At 49.4% G+C, this 19,081-nt stretch overlaps 1 protein-coding gene across 2 annotated transcripts in view; it reads left to right on the forward strand.

Annotated features, from left to right (window-relative positions):
* LOC8027275 (sodium-coupled monocarboxylate transporter 2) overlaps positions 1-4,218 on the forward strand; it is a 147,034-nt gene extending 142,816 nt beyond the window's left edge. Inside the window, exons 14-17 of one of the 2 annotated variants that reach the window (XM_040223072.3) lie at positions 970-1,067; positions 2,080-2,180; positions 2,278-2,310; positions 2,940-4,218. In XM_040223072.3, the coding sequence (XP_040079006.2) occupies positions 970-1,067; positions 2,080-2,180; positions 2,278-2,310; positions 2,940-3,047 (340 nt within the window). In that variant the 3' untranslated portion in view covers positions 3,048-4,218. The remainder of the gene's footprint in view (positions 1-969; positions 1,068-2,079; positions 2,181-2,277; positions 2,311-2,939) is intronic. The other variant, XM_040223073.3, reaches the window with a different exon arrangement.
* The last annotated feature ends 14,863 nt before the right edge of the window (positions 4,219-19,081 follow it).

Here is a 19,081-nt window from a genome sequence, read left to right on the forward strand (position 1 = left end):
CCAAAGGGATCGCGTGCGACTATTGCACGACCTCGGGGACTGACTCATGCAACGACGGGCGTGGTCACGTGACGGTCACGGCGCAGGATTGGCTGGGATGGCTCGTAGCGTAGCTGGAACACGAGCACGAGACGTCGTCCTGGGCGAAAGTCCCTTCCTCTGCTCCGAGTTCGTCAGCTCGGCGATCGCTTCTTTCGTTTCCTGTCTAGACTTCCGTTGCGGTCGTGCAGGCATTCGCGCTGACGCGCCGGCTCGCCCCGCATGCTTATCTGGGCAGTCTGAAAATGGCGAATAAACATTCGTCGCCATTTGACTTTCAGTTGTCCGCAAATTACTTTAGCCGAATTAGTTTTTACGTGTTCGGGAGTTTGGTGCCGATTGACACGAAAATGAACCCGGTAAATGCCGTCTCGCGGGATATGGACGTTATATCTTTTTTTTCGGGGCCATTAGTGATACTTTATATCGTCGTGGATAAGAAAACGTAGACTGAAACTTAATGTTTAATAAGGCGGATGCGTGCTTACAAACTAAAAGACTAACGCGCAACGCATCTCGCGTGGGAAGGTTGACACACAAAACGGCGCGCCACCGCTGCTTTTATGTTCAGAAAGGTTCTACACCGGAACTGGCGATCACAGCCGAGATCGCTATAACTTTTCAGACGAACAAATATCGGAAGAAGAGAAAGGTGGGCCGGCGGCGTTCGAACTCCCCACCTTCGCGCGGCAACCGTGTGCGGAGGAAAACAGGACCGAAATAACGAGAGGACCAAGGCAAAAGGCACGAGACAGGGCTGTTTTCCTTAGCTACGTACCAATTGACCCGTATCACCACATTACAACCGCGTACGCTGTCGATTCTGCCAGGCACGGGGCAATGCTCTCTCGTATCGCGATGTCTTCTTTTTTTGTATAAAAGCTGCGACTACTGCTTTCCTTATTCATTTTTCTCTCATTTTGCCTTTAGGGGACTTCAGAACCTGTACCACCTGTCGCATCTCCTCGTACCCGTACTGGGCTTCATGGTCACATTCTTCACGGGAATATTGGTCAGCCTCCTCACAGGTAAATTCGAAAGCATGGAGCCATCCCAGTTCTACTCTCCAGCCTCACACGTATCTGTCATATTTCCTAACGACTCATCAAAAGTCTACGTTTTGACACTTCACCACCATCGCCATTTTCCTTTTCATTTTTGTTTTCACTGATTCCGAGTAATAATAGACGCGATCATTGCAAAGGCTTGCATTCGTCAATAAATGTTTTGTACGCTAGCTTTTGCGTTGCCCCGACTACTAAACCCTGTGGTAGCGTAGAATACCAATCACGCTGCACAATCATGATAGATTTATCACGCTGTTTACAGACAAAGTCAGCGTCTGCCCATACCAGCACGCGTGCGCAGAAACCAGGGTCGCGAGAGCATCTGCGCATGCGCAGTGCCGACAGCAGCGCCACCGCGGCGGCGTGCCGTCAGAGCCGCGCGTCGGCGTATAACCAGTCCCACGGCAGAGCATATCCTCTGAAGACGTCTCCACATTTTGTTTGGGCTTCTACAAAGTGCCCCCTAAAAAATTTGTTTTTTTTATTTTTATTTCACAAATATATTACGCATTGCCGAACGCTCATTTTCCGCCCAAGTGTATAACGCTAGCGGATCGAACCAGATGTCAAAGTTTCAGAACACACCGTCATCTTATTCAAAAACTATATATGGGGGATTTTCTGAAATTTTCAGTGGGAAAATGGTGGCCAGTTACTGAAAAGGGTGAAATTTAATCAAATAAAAAAAAAGTTTTATGTTCTTTTTTTTTTTTGGGGGGGGGGGGGGTGCAGGTTGTTTATTATATATCACCTATATATCTGTCTTGCGCTGCAATATTATAGCAATATTGGGCCTTGTACTGCTTTTCCTTCTCCCTTTACTCCCCTTTGCCTCCATTGACGCCAAGTAAAATTTCGTCTTTTTGAAGAGTCGGAAACGTTTCCACCTTGCACTTTGAAAGTTTATTCTTGGTGGACATGTCCAAAATATCGGAGAATAAAGGTATGAGCTTGTGCTTGTTTCCTCTTTCAGGGAGAAACGCTCACCAAAAGCAAGACCCAGAGTTATACTCACGCTGTGTCGCACGACGACTTACTCCGCCCATCCCTTCAGTAGACAAAGAAGCCGAAAAGGTGGGCAGCTATCATTGTGCCATCATTTCACTATATACATTTTTTTTTTTTCGTTTCCCAATTTGTGACAACTGCTTGCTGGCGTATTTCCATACAGCTATGTCCGCCTTTGTCATGTACATCTGAACAGGTAGGTGACAATGTTGCATTAAAGAAATGTACTTTTAGAGTAGTTTCTCACTCATTATGGTACCAGCAGGTGCAATGTTTCCTTTAGAATTAACCTCCAAAAGCATCTTTATTTTTTTCCTTCTATGTATTTATCAATGGGAGAAGGATACAGTCTCTGGTTTAGATGGTAATCTACAACGGGAACGAACGTGACCTTAGCGGAGATTCGCTGATATGTTCAGAGATTAGGCCTACTTGACTGCCAATTTTGCAGAAGGAAAGTTCCGTTTTTCATATTTTTTGCGTACAGGTCGACCTATGCTTTAAGTGGACATTATCGTGATGTTACACCATCAAGGAAGGAATGTATCCGTTGGAAAATGTATTCATTTCTTTTTATTAAGTTTCTTCGTGAAGTATCTAAACTCAAGTTGAGGCCGATATTTGCAAACAATACAAATGGATTATTGGTGCAAGATATGCTTTCTTTTCAGTTTCCAACAGAATGAGGAATAAGTTTTGTGCCTGGCACTTACGAATGAAAGATATGCTTTTGCTTTGCAGCAATCACAATTGAAACGCCTTGCAATGTTAAAGTTGGGAATGATGTCTTATAAAAAGAAATCATGTTTTTCTTTGCATTTTTAGATAATCTGTGTTAAACCAACCAACGACCTCCCAGATCCAAGCGATCAGCGACAGCTCAACGGGGGACAAGCACTTTCTCCCGGTGTGGTCATGAGCACTGCCTTGTAATGATTACTCAGCATAGTCGTTTCCAAAGTGGCATCATTCCTCACAAGATGATCCATCCTCTGTTTCCTCTCACTGTAGATACAAGGGACGTGTTTGAACGCTTCACCGAACATAGTGGTTCATGGTGTCATCCTTTTACAACTATGTTTATGCTGTTGAATGGTGCAAAGGGTCATACTTTTATGAATTGCAAAGACTGTTGATCTTTTTCTTTTGATTGGAGTGTGTTTGGTAACGTAATAAGGATCATGCTAAATGAAAAAAAAAAGGCTTTATGTCATGAATATAATTGTAGTCAGCGAGTTTAGTGCATAAGTAAAACACATAGGAAGCCATTTCAGAAATACCAGTGTGCTGTTATTGAGCTAGTGTGCCTTCTGATTTATTTTTCGTAGCCTTTGTTGAGCAATAATTGGCAGCTATGTTTCGTGGGTCATTAGCTTTTTCTTTCATTGTTTCTGTAGGTGTGCCTTCATTGTACTGTTCTAATATATATATTTGCCATTTCATTTGTATGTTAATGATAGTTCATTATAAAATAATGAGCATCAATTTCACTGCTCCTTATATGCGAGTCCTATGTCGTTAATTTCTTGTATTAGCGTTATGCTTTCAACTGCCTTTTGCACATGCCACTTTGACCAATCTTTTGATATCGGAATTTCTAGAGGATTATGCAATTCCTGTGGAATGTCTGACTTTGTATACCTGTCAAAATACTATGTTTATATTGTGAGCCATTTGAAAAGTGGTCTGGATACCACGAGATGTATCGGATTATTTTTATATTGAAACTTTTACTAGGCGAAGCTCCATGTATTAGATTGCTTCATGCGACATGTCCTATCAATGTAACAAAGGTGCGTTAAAAATATTCTTGGAACTTCAAGTGAGCAGTTGCTTACCTCTCACATGTTTCAGTCTTGCATTTTTGTGCAACCAAGCACACCGGTGTTTTCTGTGTATAATGTTTCTTTGAATCGTATTTATTATAAATGATGAAAGGTCTTGACAATAAAATCACACAAAGGGGATCAGACTAGAACCAGATGCAATACATGTATATTGTCACACCGTGGTCAATCGACTTCTGGAAAGCGCGCACATATATGTTTCCAGTAGTAAGTCGCGAACTTTGTCTTGCAAAATAAATTTGAACACTGACATAACCGGACCTGTTTACCCGTCGCATCCTGCCTTCTTTGACAAACCCATTTTTTGTCTCAGAAAATGCGTCGTTATTTATTTTTTTTACGGCGATATGGGGATTTTTTTACAGACGACCAACTCATGTTCGGCAGTATCCATGTGGTAGGCATTCTGTCGTAGCCACCAAAGCCAGGTCGCATACCAAAGTGGTGGGCTACATGCATGCGCAGAGAAACTGAGGGAGAGGGGGAGAGCAGTCTTTGCTTGAGGGGTCATTGCTGAATGATTGGAAAGTAGCTCATGTAATACCAATACACAAAGAGGGACCCAAAAATGATGTTACAAATTACAGGCCAATTTCTTTAACATTAATTTGTTGCAAACTGCTTGAGCACATTTTGTATAGCCAGATAATGCAGCATCTTAGTTACCATAATTTTTTCATGGATTCTCAGCATGGGTTTAGGATAGGTTATTCTTCTACCACGCAACTAACCGAGCTCTATCATGATCTTGTAAGTCCGTAGATAAAAGTGAACAGACTGATTGTTTTTTGGTGTTGTTGTTTTTGTTTTTTTTTACAGGAAAGCGTTTGACACAGTGTCGCACTCGTTCTTACTTCGCAAATTGAATTTTTGACAATAGATATTACCACACTAAACTGGATTCAGTCATACTTGAGTTCGCGTCTGCAATGTGTAATTTTAAATGGCGAGGCGTCTCATTGTATTGAAGTTACGTCTGGTGTACCACAGGAGTCGGTTCTGGCGCCATTGTTATGCTTAATATTTAGCAACGATATTCATGTCAATGTAACCTCACAGCTGAGATTACTTGCAGATGCTTGTGCTGTGTATACACGTATAAAGAACGGGGAGGGTTCCGGACAACTGCAGGCTGACCTAGACCGAAGAGAACATTGGTGCGGTGAATGGGGGATGCAACTTAATGTAAAGAAATGTGTTCATGTTACCTTCACTCGTAAAGTAAAAAAATCTGAGACAGAGTATCATTTCCCCCCAAAGAAAGTGCCCAACACTGTGGGGCCCAAGGCTTGGTCTACCTAGGATGCCCACATGTTTCGCCGCTCCGCTCTTTAGGGTGGCGACAACGTTTGTGATACCTGTTGCCGCCAGTGTTGCCAACTCAAAAATTGAAAACCCGCAGTCGAAATCCCGAAAACCGCTAAAAAACTGCTAAATCCAAAACACAGCGCAAAACGACTCTTTAAACTATTTTTTTGCTTTATTTCTTGACAAAGGTATAATAGCAGTGTAGATCATATCAATGCCATCTGAAAGGAAGCTTTCCTTTTGAGTAGAAATCTGTCACGCCACGCCACAGTTTACCCAGGTGATCCGAAGCCAAAATTGCAGAGTGGGCGCATACGAACATGGCAAGGGACCCTTCAGCAGTGCGTGACTAGTCAGACCCGTTCAACTTGTAGAGTCTACAGAGGAGAAAGGTGCAGCGGCCGAAACATGCTTCTTCGTTGCAGCGTGCATGACCAAATCCACATTCTTTGCAGATAGTTCCGTTTTGAAGTAGCGGCACCTGGCTCGCCTGCTATTACCAGGAACCTCCAGTAGCCAGTCTTTAAAGGGCATCTCCGCTCAATTCCAAAAAAATTAGGCTTACATGTGATTCAAATTCACAAAGCACTACTAAACAACTCTACGTCTTCGGATTCGCGAAATGTGGAATATTATTTGTGTAATCCTAATTTAAACATCAGCTGATACCGAAACTTCGGTTGCGTCAGGCAACATTGGTCTCGGATCGTCAGAGTCATGGCCACGTCACGTCGAACCACGTGGTCTTGTGACGTTCGGAAAGGAGCGAGAAACAGGATACGCGACGCGGGCAGGTCGCTTCGCATGGCGTGGACGGTGGCGGCCCGGGGGAGAGGAGGAAGGGGAGAAGGGGAGCGGAGAAACAGACCGATAAGCGCGCAGGGCAGCGCAAACTAGCGCATCCGCGTTACGGTGATCACGTGAACGCCCGGTCAGCCAATACCGGGAGGAGAAACTCATGACGTCATCGTTCAATTTCGCTCTGAGAAGTAAAAAGAAACAAAATGTGAGAATGACGTAGTCATGCCTCTGACGTGGTGGCTCAATGTCGGCTGCTCCAACTCCGTGGCATTGACAGCGCTGATGATTGCGCCTCGCGTCGCACGCTAGAGTTGGCAGATTTTGGCGACTTGGCTCGCTTGAAGGTTTGCTGGCCAGTTTATTAAATATATAAACAGAATTAGATCGTAATATTTGACATGGGGTCTTCCTATATGATACTGAAGAGGGCTACATAGTTTTCTAAATATCAAAAATGAAGCGGAGTTGCCCTTTAAGTTTGGGGTCTTATAGCCAGTCTTTTCTAAACTTTTGAGCGCACTTCCCGCGCCCATTTCACGAAACAGTGACAAGAACGTCAAAAAAAAAAAAAAAAATTGGAACATTTATGCTGTTCAAACGTGCGCGCACAAAACGGGAAGGCGTGTTCCGATATTCGACGTCTTAACGTTTTGATGACGTCACAGGCGTTACTCTCACAAACCAGAACATTACCGAGAGCCAGCGAAGACGGCTGTGGCTTATTATCCTTATCATTATGGATATGAAAAGTGCATAGTCGACAGTAAATTGATATAAAACTTCTATATCTCTAAAAAACCGCCAAGATTACACAAAACCGGCTAAAAATCCCGCCACCCGCAAAACAAAAATTTATCCCGCTAAACAGAACCAAAAACCGTCAAGTTTAGCGGGAAAACCGCTAAATTGGCAACAATGGTTGCCGCCAAACCAGTGTTGCCTACCTCGTTACCATGGCAACCTCCGCTGTTTTCGTCGACCATTTTGTCACACTCGTCGGTCGTGCGCTCGCAGTACACCGCTAATCCTCGTTAGGGCTAGGGAGCGCTCACCGCTCTCGTTCCGACGGCGAGGTTTCGGCGTTCAATGCCGGTCTGTTGCGTTCCATTTGGTCGCGGGAACTCGCGTTTCGTTAAAAGCAACGGACACTTCCTGCTCGCAACTTCAAAATATGAAACACGCGAATAAAGAGAGCGCTGAACCTCTGACTCCTCTTATGAACGAAAGCGGAAGTGGACTCACAGTGTTGCCGGAGTTCCGAGACTACAACGACTCAACGTTGTTTACGTTTAGCGAAATAAGAAGTTTGAAAAAAATGGCGGTGGGAGAGGATCTGGGAAAGGGTAACAAGAAGTTGGCGCTACCCTAAAGCGGAGCGGAAACATGTAGGCACCCTAGGTCTGCCGCATACCATGTAAAGATTGCCCGGCCTCATACGTTGGCGAAAGTAAGAACTTTGCAGAGAGGCTTACGCCACGCAAATATGATGTCCGGAAGAAGGATGCGGAGGCGAGCGCCCTCGCGGACCACGCAGAAGCAGCCAGCCACACAGTCGACTTCCAGGGAGGCACCGTGCTGGCCTTGGAGAGGAATTCGCGAAAGCGGCTCTTCGTTGAGTCTTGGTTTATCCAGTACACAAAGGGGAACGTGAATCGTTCTTCGGGCTCCCTGCCCAGCAGCTACGTCTCGGGGCTTCGTGACGTGAGCAAGGCCCCCTACATCCGTATGTGCATTTAGGCGAGGCGCGTTCTTTCTTTCCGTCACTCACCCGTGAACAAGGGACCGAACTGGTCCCAAAACGTCGGGTAAATGTTTATTAAATTTTTGGTTAGAGTCCCTATTTTTCGTGAAGTGTGGGATTTTTTTAGAGCGCAGCTCTTAGGCGCCCGTTTCCGGCTTGAGCGGCGTCGCCATCGGCGTAACCGCGCGGTGCATGATGGGACGCGTGACGTCATTGGCATCGTCACTGATGACGTCATCGGCATCCGCATACTCCCTGATGACGTCATTAGTGACGTCACTGATGTCATCACACGTCATCAGTGACGTCATCGGCATCGTCATCGTCGCTGATGGCGTCATCAGTGACGTCACTGATGGCGTCATCGTCACGTGTCCTCAGAGGAGTCACGTGACCCCGGTGACGTCACATGACCCCCGTGAGGTCACGTGACCCTCGTGAGGCGACGGTGACGCCGCTCGGAGGGAGGAGTAGCAGACAGGATGAGGAGGAGGGAGGAAGGATATACCTTCCCCTCAGCACCCTTCCCCTCCTCCTCCTCAAGAGCTGCGCTCTAATACGGCGTCACAGGGAGTTGTAAACGGCTTTCATTCCCCCCCCCCCCCCCCCCCCCCCCGGACCTTCTGGCAAATTCGCGTGGTTCCTTCTACGCGTTGTTGAGCGCTCTTTCCAGAGCGCGCGAGATCGGGTGGTGGAAAGGGAATGCGGTGGCCTCAGTGGCCCGATCGGCTGGTTCTTTATTTTTTATTTGTAAGCAGGATTTCTACATACTTCCCAGCATATTTCGAGAGCAGAGAAGCGATCAGTAAAGTAAAATTTGAACAAAGACTAGCTGAAATTGATGATACACGGTGGGCAGCGAAAGTGTAAAGTCTAAACACTAAGTGGGCAAACCAAACCCGCAAGCTGAGATCTAAATACATTCAACGAGATGGGGCCGATCAGAGCATATCAGTAGAAAAAGGGAGTAAAGGATACAGAGAGGAAATTCTGGGAAGAGAGAATGCAGAGAAATCAGCTTTAACAATATACAGGGCACAAAAACAAGAAATAAAGAACGAACGGTTGTATCATAATTGATTGGGGAGCTCATTGCTCTTTGAAGCTAGAGCGGGGGTGCTAAGAACAAGAACTTATAGGGCTAAGTTTCATGGAATAGACACTCTATGCGGCATATGCAACCGCGAAAGGGAAACTATAGAACATTTAATTGTAAGGTGCACGGGGCTTTGTCCTACCCTCTTGGGCGTCCCACCCTCTTAAAGGGGGGGGATGACTACGGATTGGGGGAGTGTAGTACTGCGTTCATTGGGATTTGTAGACATGGATGGACTTGTAGCAGAGCCAACAGCTGCCACAACCACACGGGTTGTAGAAAACACCCGAGTGAACGTTGTTCTAGATTAAACAACCGAGGCTCCACTGCGCCGGGCGCAGTGCCGGTGAGCGCGCCAGCTCACGCTGCCGCGTGGCCTCGGGAGCCGCGTGAAATAACAGAATATATGCCTTTTGTCAAAGCTCTGAGCTGGACGTCCCTTTTTCTTCTCCGGCGCTTTCGAACACACCGCCGACAAATTGGTGACCCGGACGTCCGACTACAATGAACCAGAGCGCAGGCAACTCCACCGACGACGCAGGCTTGACCACCACCGTCCAGCTCCGCCTTCCAGTCTTTTGGGCGAAAAATCCACGGGCCTGGTTTTCCCAAGTGGAAGCACAGTTCCACTTGCGGCACATCACCACCCAGTTGTCACGCTACTATCATGTCGTGTCGGCCCTCCCCCCAGAACTGGCTGATGAGCTTGACGACATACTGGCAATGCCACCTCCTGACGACGCTTTCGACCACCTCAAGCGCACAATCCTCGCCAGAAAGACGGAGTCCGAGACATCGCGGCTTCAGCAGCTCTTGAACACTGAAGAGCTGGGCGACCGTAGACCATCCCAGCTGCTTCACCGCATGCGGCAACTGCTGGGTGAGCAAGCATCTGACGCAAACAATCCCATTTTACGGGAATTGTTCCTCCATCGCTTGCCCCAAGGGATGCGCATAGCCCTCGCCCCAGCTGCAGACTTAAGTCTTGACCGCCTCGCAGAGATGGCCGATCGCGTCGCCGAATACGCTACACCTAGCCTGTCGAGCGTCGTGGACACTTCACACCAGTGCTCCTCCACCCGAGCCCTCGAAGCTCGCATTGACGCTTTAACAGCAAGCGTCGCGGCCCTTAGCACGAGAAGCAGACCGCGTGAACCAAGAAGGCGCAGATCATCACGACGTCGCAGTTCATCGCAACGACGAGAAGGCGATACCTGTTGGTACCACCAGACATTCGGCAGCAGGGCACGCAAGTGCGAACAACCATGCAACTGGCAGGAAAACGCTCCGGCCCGTCACTAGAGGCGGCAAGTGACCAAGGCCCAACAGCAAGCCGTCTGTTTTTCATCACAGAACGTATTTCAGGCCGCCGCTTCTTGGTCGACACCGGAGCTGAAATGTCCGTCCTTCCTCCAACACTAGCGGAAAGACGACACCCACAGCCCGGATCACACCTCGTTGCGGCAAACGGATCCAATATTCCAACATACGGAATGCGCTCGGTGACCCTAGACTTGGGATTACGCCGAGTCTTCCGATGGATCTTTGTCATAGCCGATGTGACCTACCCACTCTTAGGTTCTGACTTCCTTTCCCACTTTGATTTGGATGTCAGTATGCACCACCGTCGCCTGACTGACAACAGAACTCGCCTTGCGGTCAATGGAGCCTTCACCAACTTAACTTCAATTGGCATTCGAAACATCCTGCCGGCTTCCAGTTTTGCCGATATTCTAAAAGAATTTCCGGAGATCACGAAGACGTCTAACATATCAGAGATACCACCACACGGAGTGACACATCATATCGTCACGTCTGGCCCACCCACTTTTGCTCGCCCTCGTCTTCTATCGGGCGAACGCCTCCGCGTAGCCCGACTAGAGTTCGAGCACATGCAGGAGCTCGGCATCATCCGGCCATCAAAGAGTTCCTGGGCCACACCCCTCCACATGGTCCCCAAGAAAGATCCGGGAGACTGGAGGCCGTGTGGGGACTACCGAGCGCTGAACAGTCAAACACAGCCCGATCGGTACCCCTTGCCTCATATCCACGACTTCACACAGCACCTGGATGGCACATCTATCTACAGCAAGATAGACTTGGTGAAGGCGTATCACCACATCCCAATAGAACCTGCGGATATACCGAAGACGGCAATCACCACCCCCTTCGACCTCTTTGAGTATGTCCGTATGCCCTTCGGGTTGCGCAACTCCGCGCAAACCTTTCAGAGGTTCATCCACGAAGTCCTTCATGGACTTCCTTTCATCTTCGCCTACGTGGATGACCTCTTGATTGCGAGCGCATCACCTGAAGAGCACAACGAACATCTACGCCTTACCTTCGAGCGACTCCGCCTATACGGACTGACCATCAATGTGGCAAAATGTACCTTTGGGGCAACGGCTTTGGAATTTCTCGGACACCACATCACACCTGCTGGCATCGAACCTCTCCAGTCCAAGGTACAAGTGATCCGAGATTTCCCCCAACCAAAATCTTTGAGGAAGCTGCGAGAGTTTCTTGGACTCATAAACTTTCATCGAAGATTTATTCCACATTGCGCACAAGCTATAAAACCTCTGACAGACTTGCTACGTGGCCAACAGAAACCCTCCACGGAAATACCATGGTCAGACAACGCACTAAAGGCTTTCACCGCTGTAAAAAATGCCCTTGCCGACGCCACACTGTTGGTGCACCCTCGAAATGATGCTCCAACGCGCATCATGGTTGATGCTTCGGAAGTTGCAGTAGGAGCAGTGTTGCAACAACAAAACAACAATGAGTGGCTCCCACTGGCATTTTTCTCTCAGAAACTCACCCCGGCGGAGACACGCTATAGCACGTTCGGACGCGAACTATTTGCAGTTTACGCAACAGTTCGCCACTTCCAGTACTTCTTGGAAGGCCGAGTGTTTCACGTGATGACTGACCATAAGCCTCTCACCTACTCATTCGCCGGAAACCACAACTCTTATTCTGCAAGAGAAATTCGCCACCTTGCTTATATTGCAGAATATACTACAGATCTACGCCATGTCGCCGGTATTGCCAACACGCCAGCAGACGCACTATCTCGCATTGGAAATGTATCCCCGTCTCCCGTTGTCAATTTTTCGGAATTGGCCTTGGCCCAACAGGAAGACGCCGAACTGCAAAAGCTACGCACGTCATCAACATCTCTCAAGCTGCAGTCCATTACATTGCCACTCGCCACTTGTGAGATTATTTGCGACATGTCGACCGGCACACCCAGACCCTACATCCCTCCGAAATTTCGTCAGGCCATTTTCCACGCTCTGCATGACCTCAGTCATCCGGGAATTCGGGCCACACAACGCCTAGTTACATCAAGATACATCTGGCCCCGGATCAACGCAGACATCCGTCTATGGGCGAAGACTTGCTGCAAATGCCAGCGCTCGAAGGTGTCTCGACACACAAAGACACCGCTCCACCCATTTCGACCGCCGGATGCCAGATTCGATCATGTACATATAGACATCGTGGGCCCGCTACCATCATCCAACGGATTTCGCTACATCTTGACATGTGTAGACAGATTCACGCGATGGCCTGAAGCTGTTCCACTCGCGGACATCACAGCAAAGACCGTTGCCCACACATTCATTACCACCTGGATCTCACGGTTCGGTTGTCCATCTATCATCACGACCGACCGTGGCCGACAATTTGAATGCGCGTTTTTCAAGGCCCTCACCAATATCTTGGGCGCGCGCCACATACACACGACATCGTACCATCCTGCCGCAAATGGTATGGTTGAGCGCCTACATCGCCAACTGAAGACGGCACTCATGACTAGAGAAGATCGAAACCATTGGGTGAACCATCTTCCTCTCGTTCTCCTTGGAATTCGTGGCACCTTCAAGACGGACTTAACTTGCACCTCAGCCGAACTGGTTTACGGCACTACACTTCGATTACCAGGAGATTTCTTTACGTGCACACCATCCGCACAGCCTGACATGCCTTCATACCTTGAAGAGATGAGAAAATTCTTCACTTCTCTACGGCCGGTCTCACCAAGACAACAAACACAGAGACAGATTTTCATAAGTGAAGATCTGGACACGTGCACTCACGTATTCGTGAGACGGGATACAGTACGCGCACCTCTCATTCCCCCGTACGACGGACCATTCGAAGTCATTTCACGCACCGACAAAACTTGTACGGTCAACATCAATGGTCGTCATGACGTTGTCACACTCGATCGAGTGAAACCCGCTTACTTGGACTCTTCTCTGACGGACCCTGTTCTCCTGCACCATCCATCAGCCGTTACACCTACTCAAGCAAAAGCCTCCGTCAAATCACCGACTCCCCAAAGGACCGTGACGTGGGCCACAACCACACGGGTTGTTCCACGACACTAGGGGGCGGGGGGGATTCTGTAGCAGAGCCAACAGCTGCCACAACCACACGGGTTGTAGAAAACACCCGAGTGAACGTTGTTCTAGATTAAACAACCGAGGCTCCACTGCGCCGGGCGCAGTGCCGGTGAGCGCGCCAGCTCACGCTGCCGCGTGGCCTCGGGAGCCGCGCGAAATAACAGAATATATGCCTTTTGTCAAAGCTCTGAGCTGGACGTCCCTTTTTCTTCTCCGGCGCTTTCGAACACACCGCCGACAGACTAATGGATAGGGAAAGAATTGCAGTAGCGAAGGCGGCGGCGGCGGGCTAGCAGGCGCACCCGCGTAAGGGTCTCAACCTTTCTGCCTAGCCTTGCACGCTGCCGAGTGGGTGTCGCAATTTGTGCAAATAAAAATTATTATTATTAGATTGGACGATTGGGGGAAAAGATCTAGGGAGGGTAAAAATACAGATAAAAAGTGAAAGCTGCTTACAACTCCCTGTAACGCCGAATTAGAGCGCAGCTCTTGAGGAGGAGGAGGGAAGGGCACTGGGGGGGGGGGGGGTTAAACTAACCAGTGGGGGTCACGTGACCTTGGGGGTCACGTGACCCCCAATGCCGATGATGTCATCACTGACGTCACTGATGACGTCATCAGTGACGATGACGATGCGGGTACCGATGACGTCATTAGTGACGTCACTGATGACTTCACCAGTGATGATGACGATGACGATGCGAATGTCGGTAACGTCATCAGTGATGATGACGATGCGGATGCCGGTGACGTCATCAGTGATGATGACGATGTGGATGCCGGTGACGTCATCAGTGACGATGACGATGACGATGTGGATGCCGGTGGCGACATCAGTGACGTCACGGATGACGTCATCAGTGATGATGACGATGACGATGCGGATGTCGGTAACGTCATCAGTGATGATGACGATGCGGATGCCGGTGACGTCATCAGTGATGATGACAATGTGGATGCCGGTGACGTCATCAGTGATGATGACGATGACGATGTGGATGCCGGTGACGTCATCAGTGATGATGACGATGTGGATGCCGGTGACGTCATCAGTGACGATGACGTCATTGGGGGGTCACGCGACATCGGCGGGGGTCACGTGCCCCTCACGAGGTCACGTGACCCCGGTGGGGGGCTCGCGCGGTGCATTATGGGACATTTCCCATGATGCACCGGGGTCACGTGACCTCGGGGGGTCACGTGCACCCCCGCGAGGTCACGTGACCCCGGTGGGGGGCTCGCGCGGTGCATTATGGGACATTTCCCATGATGCACCGGGGTCACGTGACCTCGGGGGGGTCACGTGCCCCCACGAGGTCACGTGACCCCGGTGGGGGGCTCGCGCGGTGCATTATGGGACATTTCCCATGATGCACCGCGCGGTTACGCCGACGCCGACGCCAACGCCGACGCCGACGCCGACGCCGCTCAAGCCGGAAACGGGCCCCTAAGAGCTGCGCTCTAAAAATGAAAGCCGTTAACAACTCCCTGTAACGCCGAATTAGCAGCTCTTCAGGAGGGTACTCCTGACGGCCCATCTGCACTTGTCATCAAAAGCAAGAAAGGCTCCGTCTTCAACGCCTGGAGCCCCCCTCCTACCCAGCTCCCTGTGCTCCGCGACGCTGTGGCGTCGATGCTCCTGGCAGGTGTGATCGAAGAGACGCGACGAGGACCTTACCTCTCTCCCATTCAAGTTGTCCCTAAGTCCAAGTCCCTCTCGAGGTTTATACTAGACTGTTCACACCTCACTCCCCACTTGCCAGCCCCGCCCTTTTGTTTACCACCTTTACCGAAGGTTCTGACCCAGTGTCCCCTCCCCAGAGAACCTTTTTTTACCAAAATCGACCTTAAAGACGCCTTCTACCATTTTTTTCTTCACCCCCGTACAAGGCCCCTGACCTGTTTTCGCCTGGACGGCAACTACTACCGATTTCGAGTCCTCCCCTTTGGGATAAGGATTGCACCTTTCGTAATGCAAAGCCTGGCCACCGCCATCACAAGAGAAGCCAGGGCCCGCGGATTGTGGTGCTGGTCGCACATAGATAACTTTCTTTTTTCACACTCCGACCCTGACTTTCTCCGTGCCCAAACCGACCAGTTCCTCACCGACCTCGTCGAGTGTGGCTTTCGACTTAACCCAGACGACTCGCAGTTTTTGCCCAGCCAGCGCATCCGGTTTTTGGGTTTCTTGCTTGACGGGAAAGCCGGCACCATTGGACATACTCCCAGCCGATACAAGGACCTTCTCGACACTTTGCAAGTGCTCAAGACCCCACTGACCATCTCAACCTACCAGCGGTTAGCTGGCCTTTGGAACGTTTATTTCTCGATGTATCAAGGCCACTACCATGCCCTACGTCCTCTTCACCAGGCAGCCTTGACCGGAGTTCCCCCCCCCCCCCCCCCTGGACTGGGTACACGTGTTTTCTTTTACCCTAGCCATGCTGCCCGCTGCGGTCCCCTTCGTGCCCCCAGCGGTGCAGCACGCTGTTTACTCCGACGCCAGCTTGACTGGCCTCGGTGTTTGTGCGACCAGTGGAAACCTTGCTGTCATCACCCCCACGCCCAGAGGAATTTATCGACGTGAACTCTACGCTGTTTTTTTTTTTGCATTGCTCTGTGCTCCCCCAAGAACTCTTGTGTACTGCGATAACGCCGCACTCGTTTTTGCTCTCACGCGCGGCCACGGCCGTACTTTTTCTTTTCTCGAGGCCCTGACGGCCACTGTACTTCTGACTAATAAAAGCAGTTGGCTGCGTTGGCTCCCAACGGCTGGGAACCCCGCCGACGTTCCCTCTCGGCTCAACCACACACATCTCGGTGGGTCGAGAGGGTTCCGTCGCCAGGGGGCCGGGCCTACTTAAGGCTCGACCCTCTGGAGGGGGACCCAGTCGAAGGGCAGCAACCGTAGCAAGAGGGTATCAACATTTGGGGAAAACCCAAATGTGGCGCTTACCCTGTCCCAGTTGACCAGCGGCGGTGGTAGGCTGGGTCGGACCGGGGGTGCGGGGCGCCTGCAGCCAGGAAGGCTGGCCTGCGGCTGTCCTGCTCCTCGGTAGCGTTGTCTCGACCCCGTGGGTCGAGAGGGTTCCGTCGCCAGGGGGCCGGGCCTACTTAAGGCTCGACCCTCTGGAGGGGGACCCAGTCGAAGGGCAGCAACCGTAGCAAGAGGGTATCAAAATCCCGACACCCAGGTCCTGGAGAGGAGGAGGGTGAGGTGTGAACAGTCTAGTATAAACCTCGAGAGGGACTTGGACTTAGGGACAACTTGAATGGGAGAGAGGTAAGGTCCGCGTCATAGTATCTCAAAAGTTCTCGGCACTCGGCACTCGGGGGTACCCCTCCTCCCTCCTCCTCACCTCGTCATCCTGACTGCTACTCCTCCTCCTCTGTCACCCCCCGTGATGTCACGTGACCCTCGTGACGTCATGGGGGTTACGTGACCTCACGGTTATGCCGACGCCGCTCAAGCCGGAAACGGGCGCCTAAGAGCTGCGCTTTGAAATAAGCGATGGGAACACTTTAAAACGGGGCGGGGGGTTAAAACAAAATTTATACAAATTAAAAAAAGAGGATGACGATATGTTAGGCTAGGTGGCACAGGCTGCCGCCCGCCCATCCATCCATCCTGTTTGTCTCTGCTAGATCGCAAACTCAACGATGAAGTTAACTCAATCGGTCGCTGATTGGCTGCCCTTTTGGTCACGGGATGTGGCGTTGCGATTGAGTTTTTCCCTACGGATTCCGATGGAGTTCGAGCTATGCTGCAGGTGACCAGGACGCCAGGTTTCTCCTTTAGTTAAGCGCGGTCCAAACCAACGCGTTTGTGTGCGCCCGTAGGTCGTGCGCTTCCCGGAAATTCCGTATTTCGTGACGTCGCGCTGATTCCTTGCGCCTTCCGGTCGCCCATAAGAAAGTTGGATGATTTCAACTTTTTCTAACGCGCACAAAAACGCGCTGTGACGTAGTAGGGTGCTCCTCTCCCATATCCTCTCCCGGCCAATCGGGTGGGGGCACCAGTTCCGGCTCCGCGTTTTTTCGCCGTCGGGCGCAAATGCTTTCCGCTCGCCTGAAAGCGCACCGTCCTAACCAACGCGCACGCTTGTGACTCAGAAAGCGCACCGGAAACAGCAAAAACGTCACGAAATACGCAATTGACCCCGTAATTGATGACGTCACAACAAGGCGTCTGGGTCCAAACAAACCGTTGCTAGGGATATTGCTATGGGATTAATGCATGGAAACCCCACATGAGGCTAGATTTTTGCTTAGAAGTAAGTAAATAATTTTTTATGAGCAATGTTCTTGTCGTTTCAGTGTCGTGTTGCAACAATGAAGGGCATAAACTTAAGAACGCCCCCCCCCCCCCCCATACGTTAAATTGTTAGCCTACACTTCTCTTATTCGACCTAAACTCGAATATTGTTCTATAGTATGGGATCCATCTACAAAAAAACATTCCGACATTCTAGAAAAAGTTCAAAGACGCGCTGTTCGCTTTGTTTATGGGAAATTCAAACGCACCGATTCCCCATCATTACTAATGCAGACAAACAAGATACCTACTCTCCAACACCGACGTAAGATTGCCCGTTTAAAGTTTTTACACCAACTTGTCAATTCTAAGGTTTCCTTAAATTCCTCTTCTTACATTGGTCCACTTTCAACCAGGCAAACAAGGCACAATCACCGCTACTCTTTAACGCCCTATTTCGCACGTACAAACACATTTAAGTTTTCATATTTTCCAAGGACAATAAACGAGTGGAATTCATTGCCCCTGGAACTGTTTTCTTCACCTGATTTTGAATCATCATTGGAATTTTTTTATCTGTCCCAGTGACCCTCACCGCTTAATAGTTTCATTGTAGTATTTTGTCAATGAATATTTTGATGGAGCTTTCAGCCTTGAAGTTTCACTGTAATTTTTGCCATTGTGTATTTTGATAGGTCATTGTTACGGCTTTGTGATTTGCCGGGTTTTGATGTGTGTATTTTTTGTATATCTTGTATTCTGTGCAGCAGATTTCCCAAAATTGTTTTCTTGTTTTATGTGCGGCCATTGTTTTTTTTTTTTTTGTGGTGTTATTTATGTTTGCCGCCCACCCTGCTTGGACCTTGAAAGATCTGCAGTATGCAATAAATAAAATAAATAAATAAATTTCTGAAGTATTACATTCCGCTTTGCTTTGCTAGCAGACGACACGATAGATTTGCTGGCCTCTGTTGCAGCGGGCGTCTTCATTGAATTGCGTCGGTAAACAAGCGACAAAAACAAGTGCATTGCCGTGGCCGTAGAAACCTCCGCAATGTGCGTTTTTTTTTTTTTTTTTCTGTGAAGAACCCAGCTTAGTTCAAAGGGGGGAAAATGCCGTAAAATCAAACCACGTCATGCCGATCATTTACGACGACGACCTGAAGTGCATTACCGGCGTTGTGCAGGCCAGTATGAGAAACAATTCGTACGCCGTCAAGGTAATTTGTTTATTATTATTATTGAGGTTGTCAGTTTAATAAAGAATTTCATGTCTATCGCGATTTTTCAGTAACCTGCAGCGATGGTTACAACTAGGTACGACGCACCTTCACTATAGTGTACCCTCACATAGCGCGAGTCCACAAACAAAATTTGGGATCTCGACCGATCGCCTGAAGTGCTTTTCTCACGGGTCCAATGCGATCTTTTAGCAGAAGATCATCTCAATCGACGCCCGGACTTTCGATAAACCATATTTTGCATCGCACCCCACCATGAA

This window comes from Ixodes scapularis, unplaced genomic scaffold, assembly GCF_016920785.2.
Source record: "Ixodes scapularis isolate PalLabHiFi unplaced genomic scaffold, ASM1692078v2 PGA_scaffold0__279_contigs__length_252992795, whole genome shotgun sequence".
Taxonomy (NCBI): Eukaryota; Metazoa; Arthropoda; class Arachnida; order Ixodida; family Ixodidae; genus Ixodes; species Ixodes scapularis.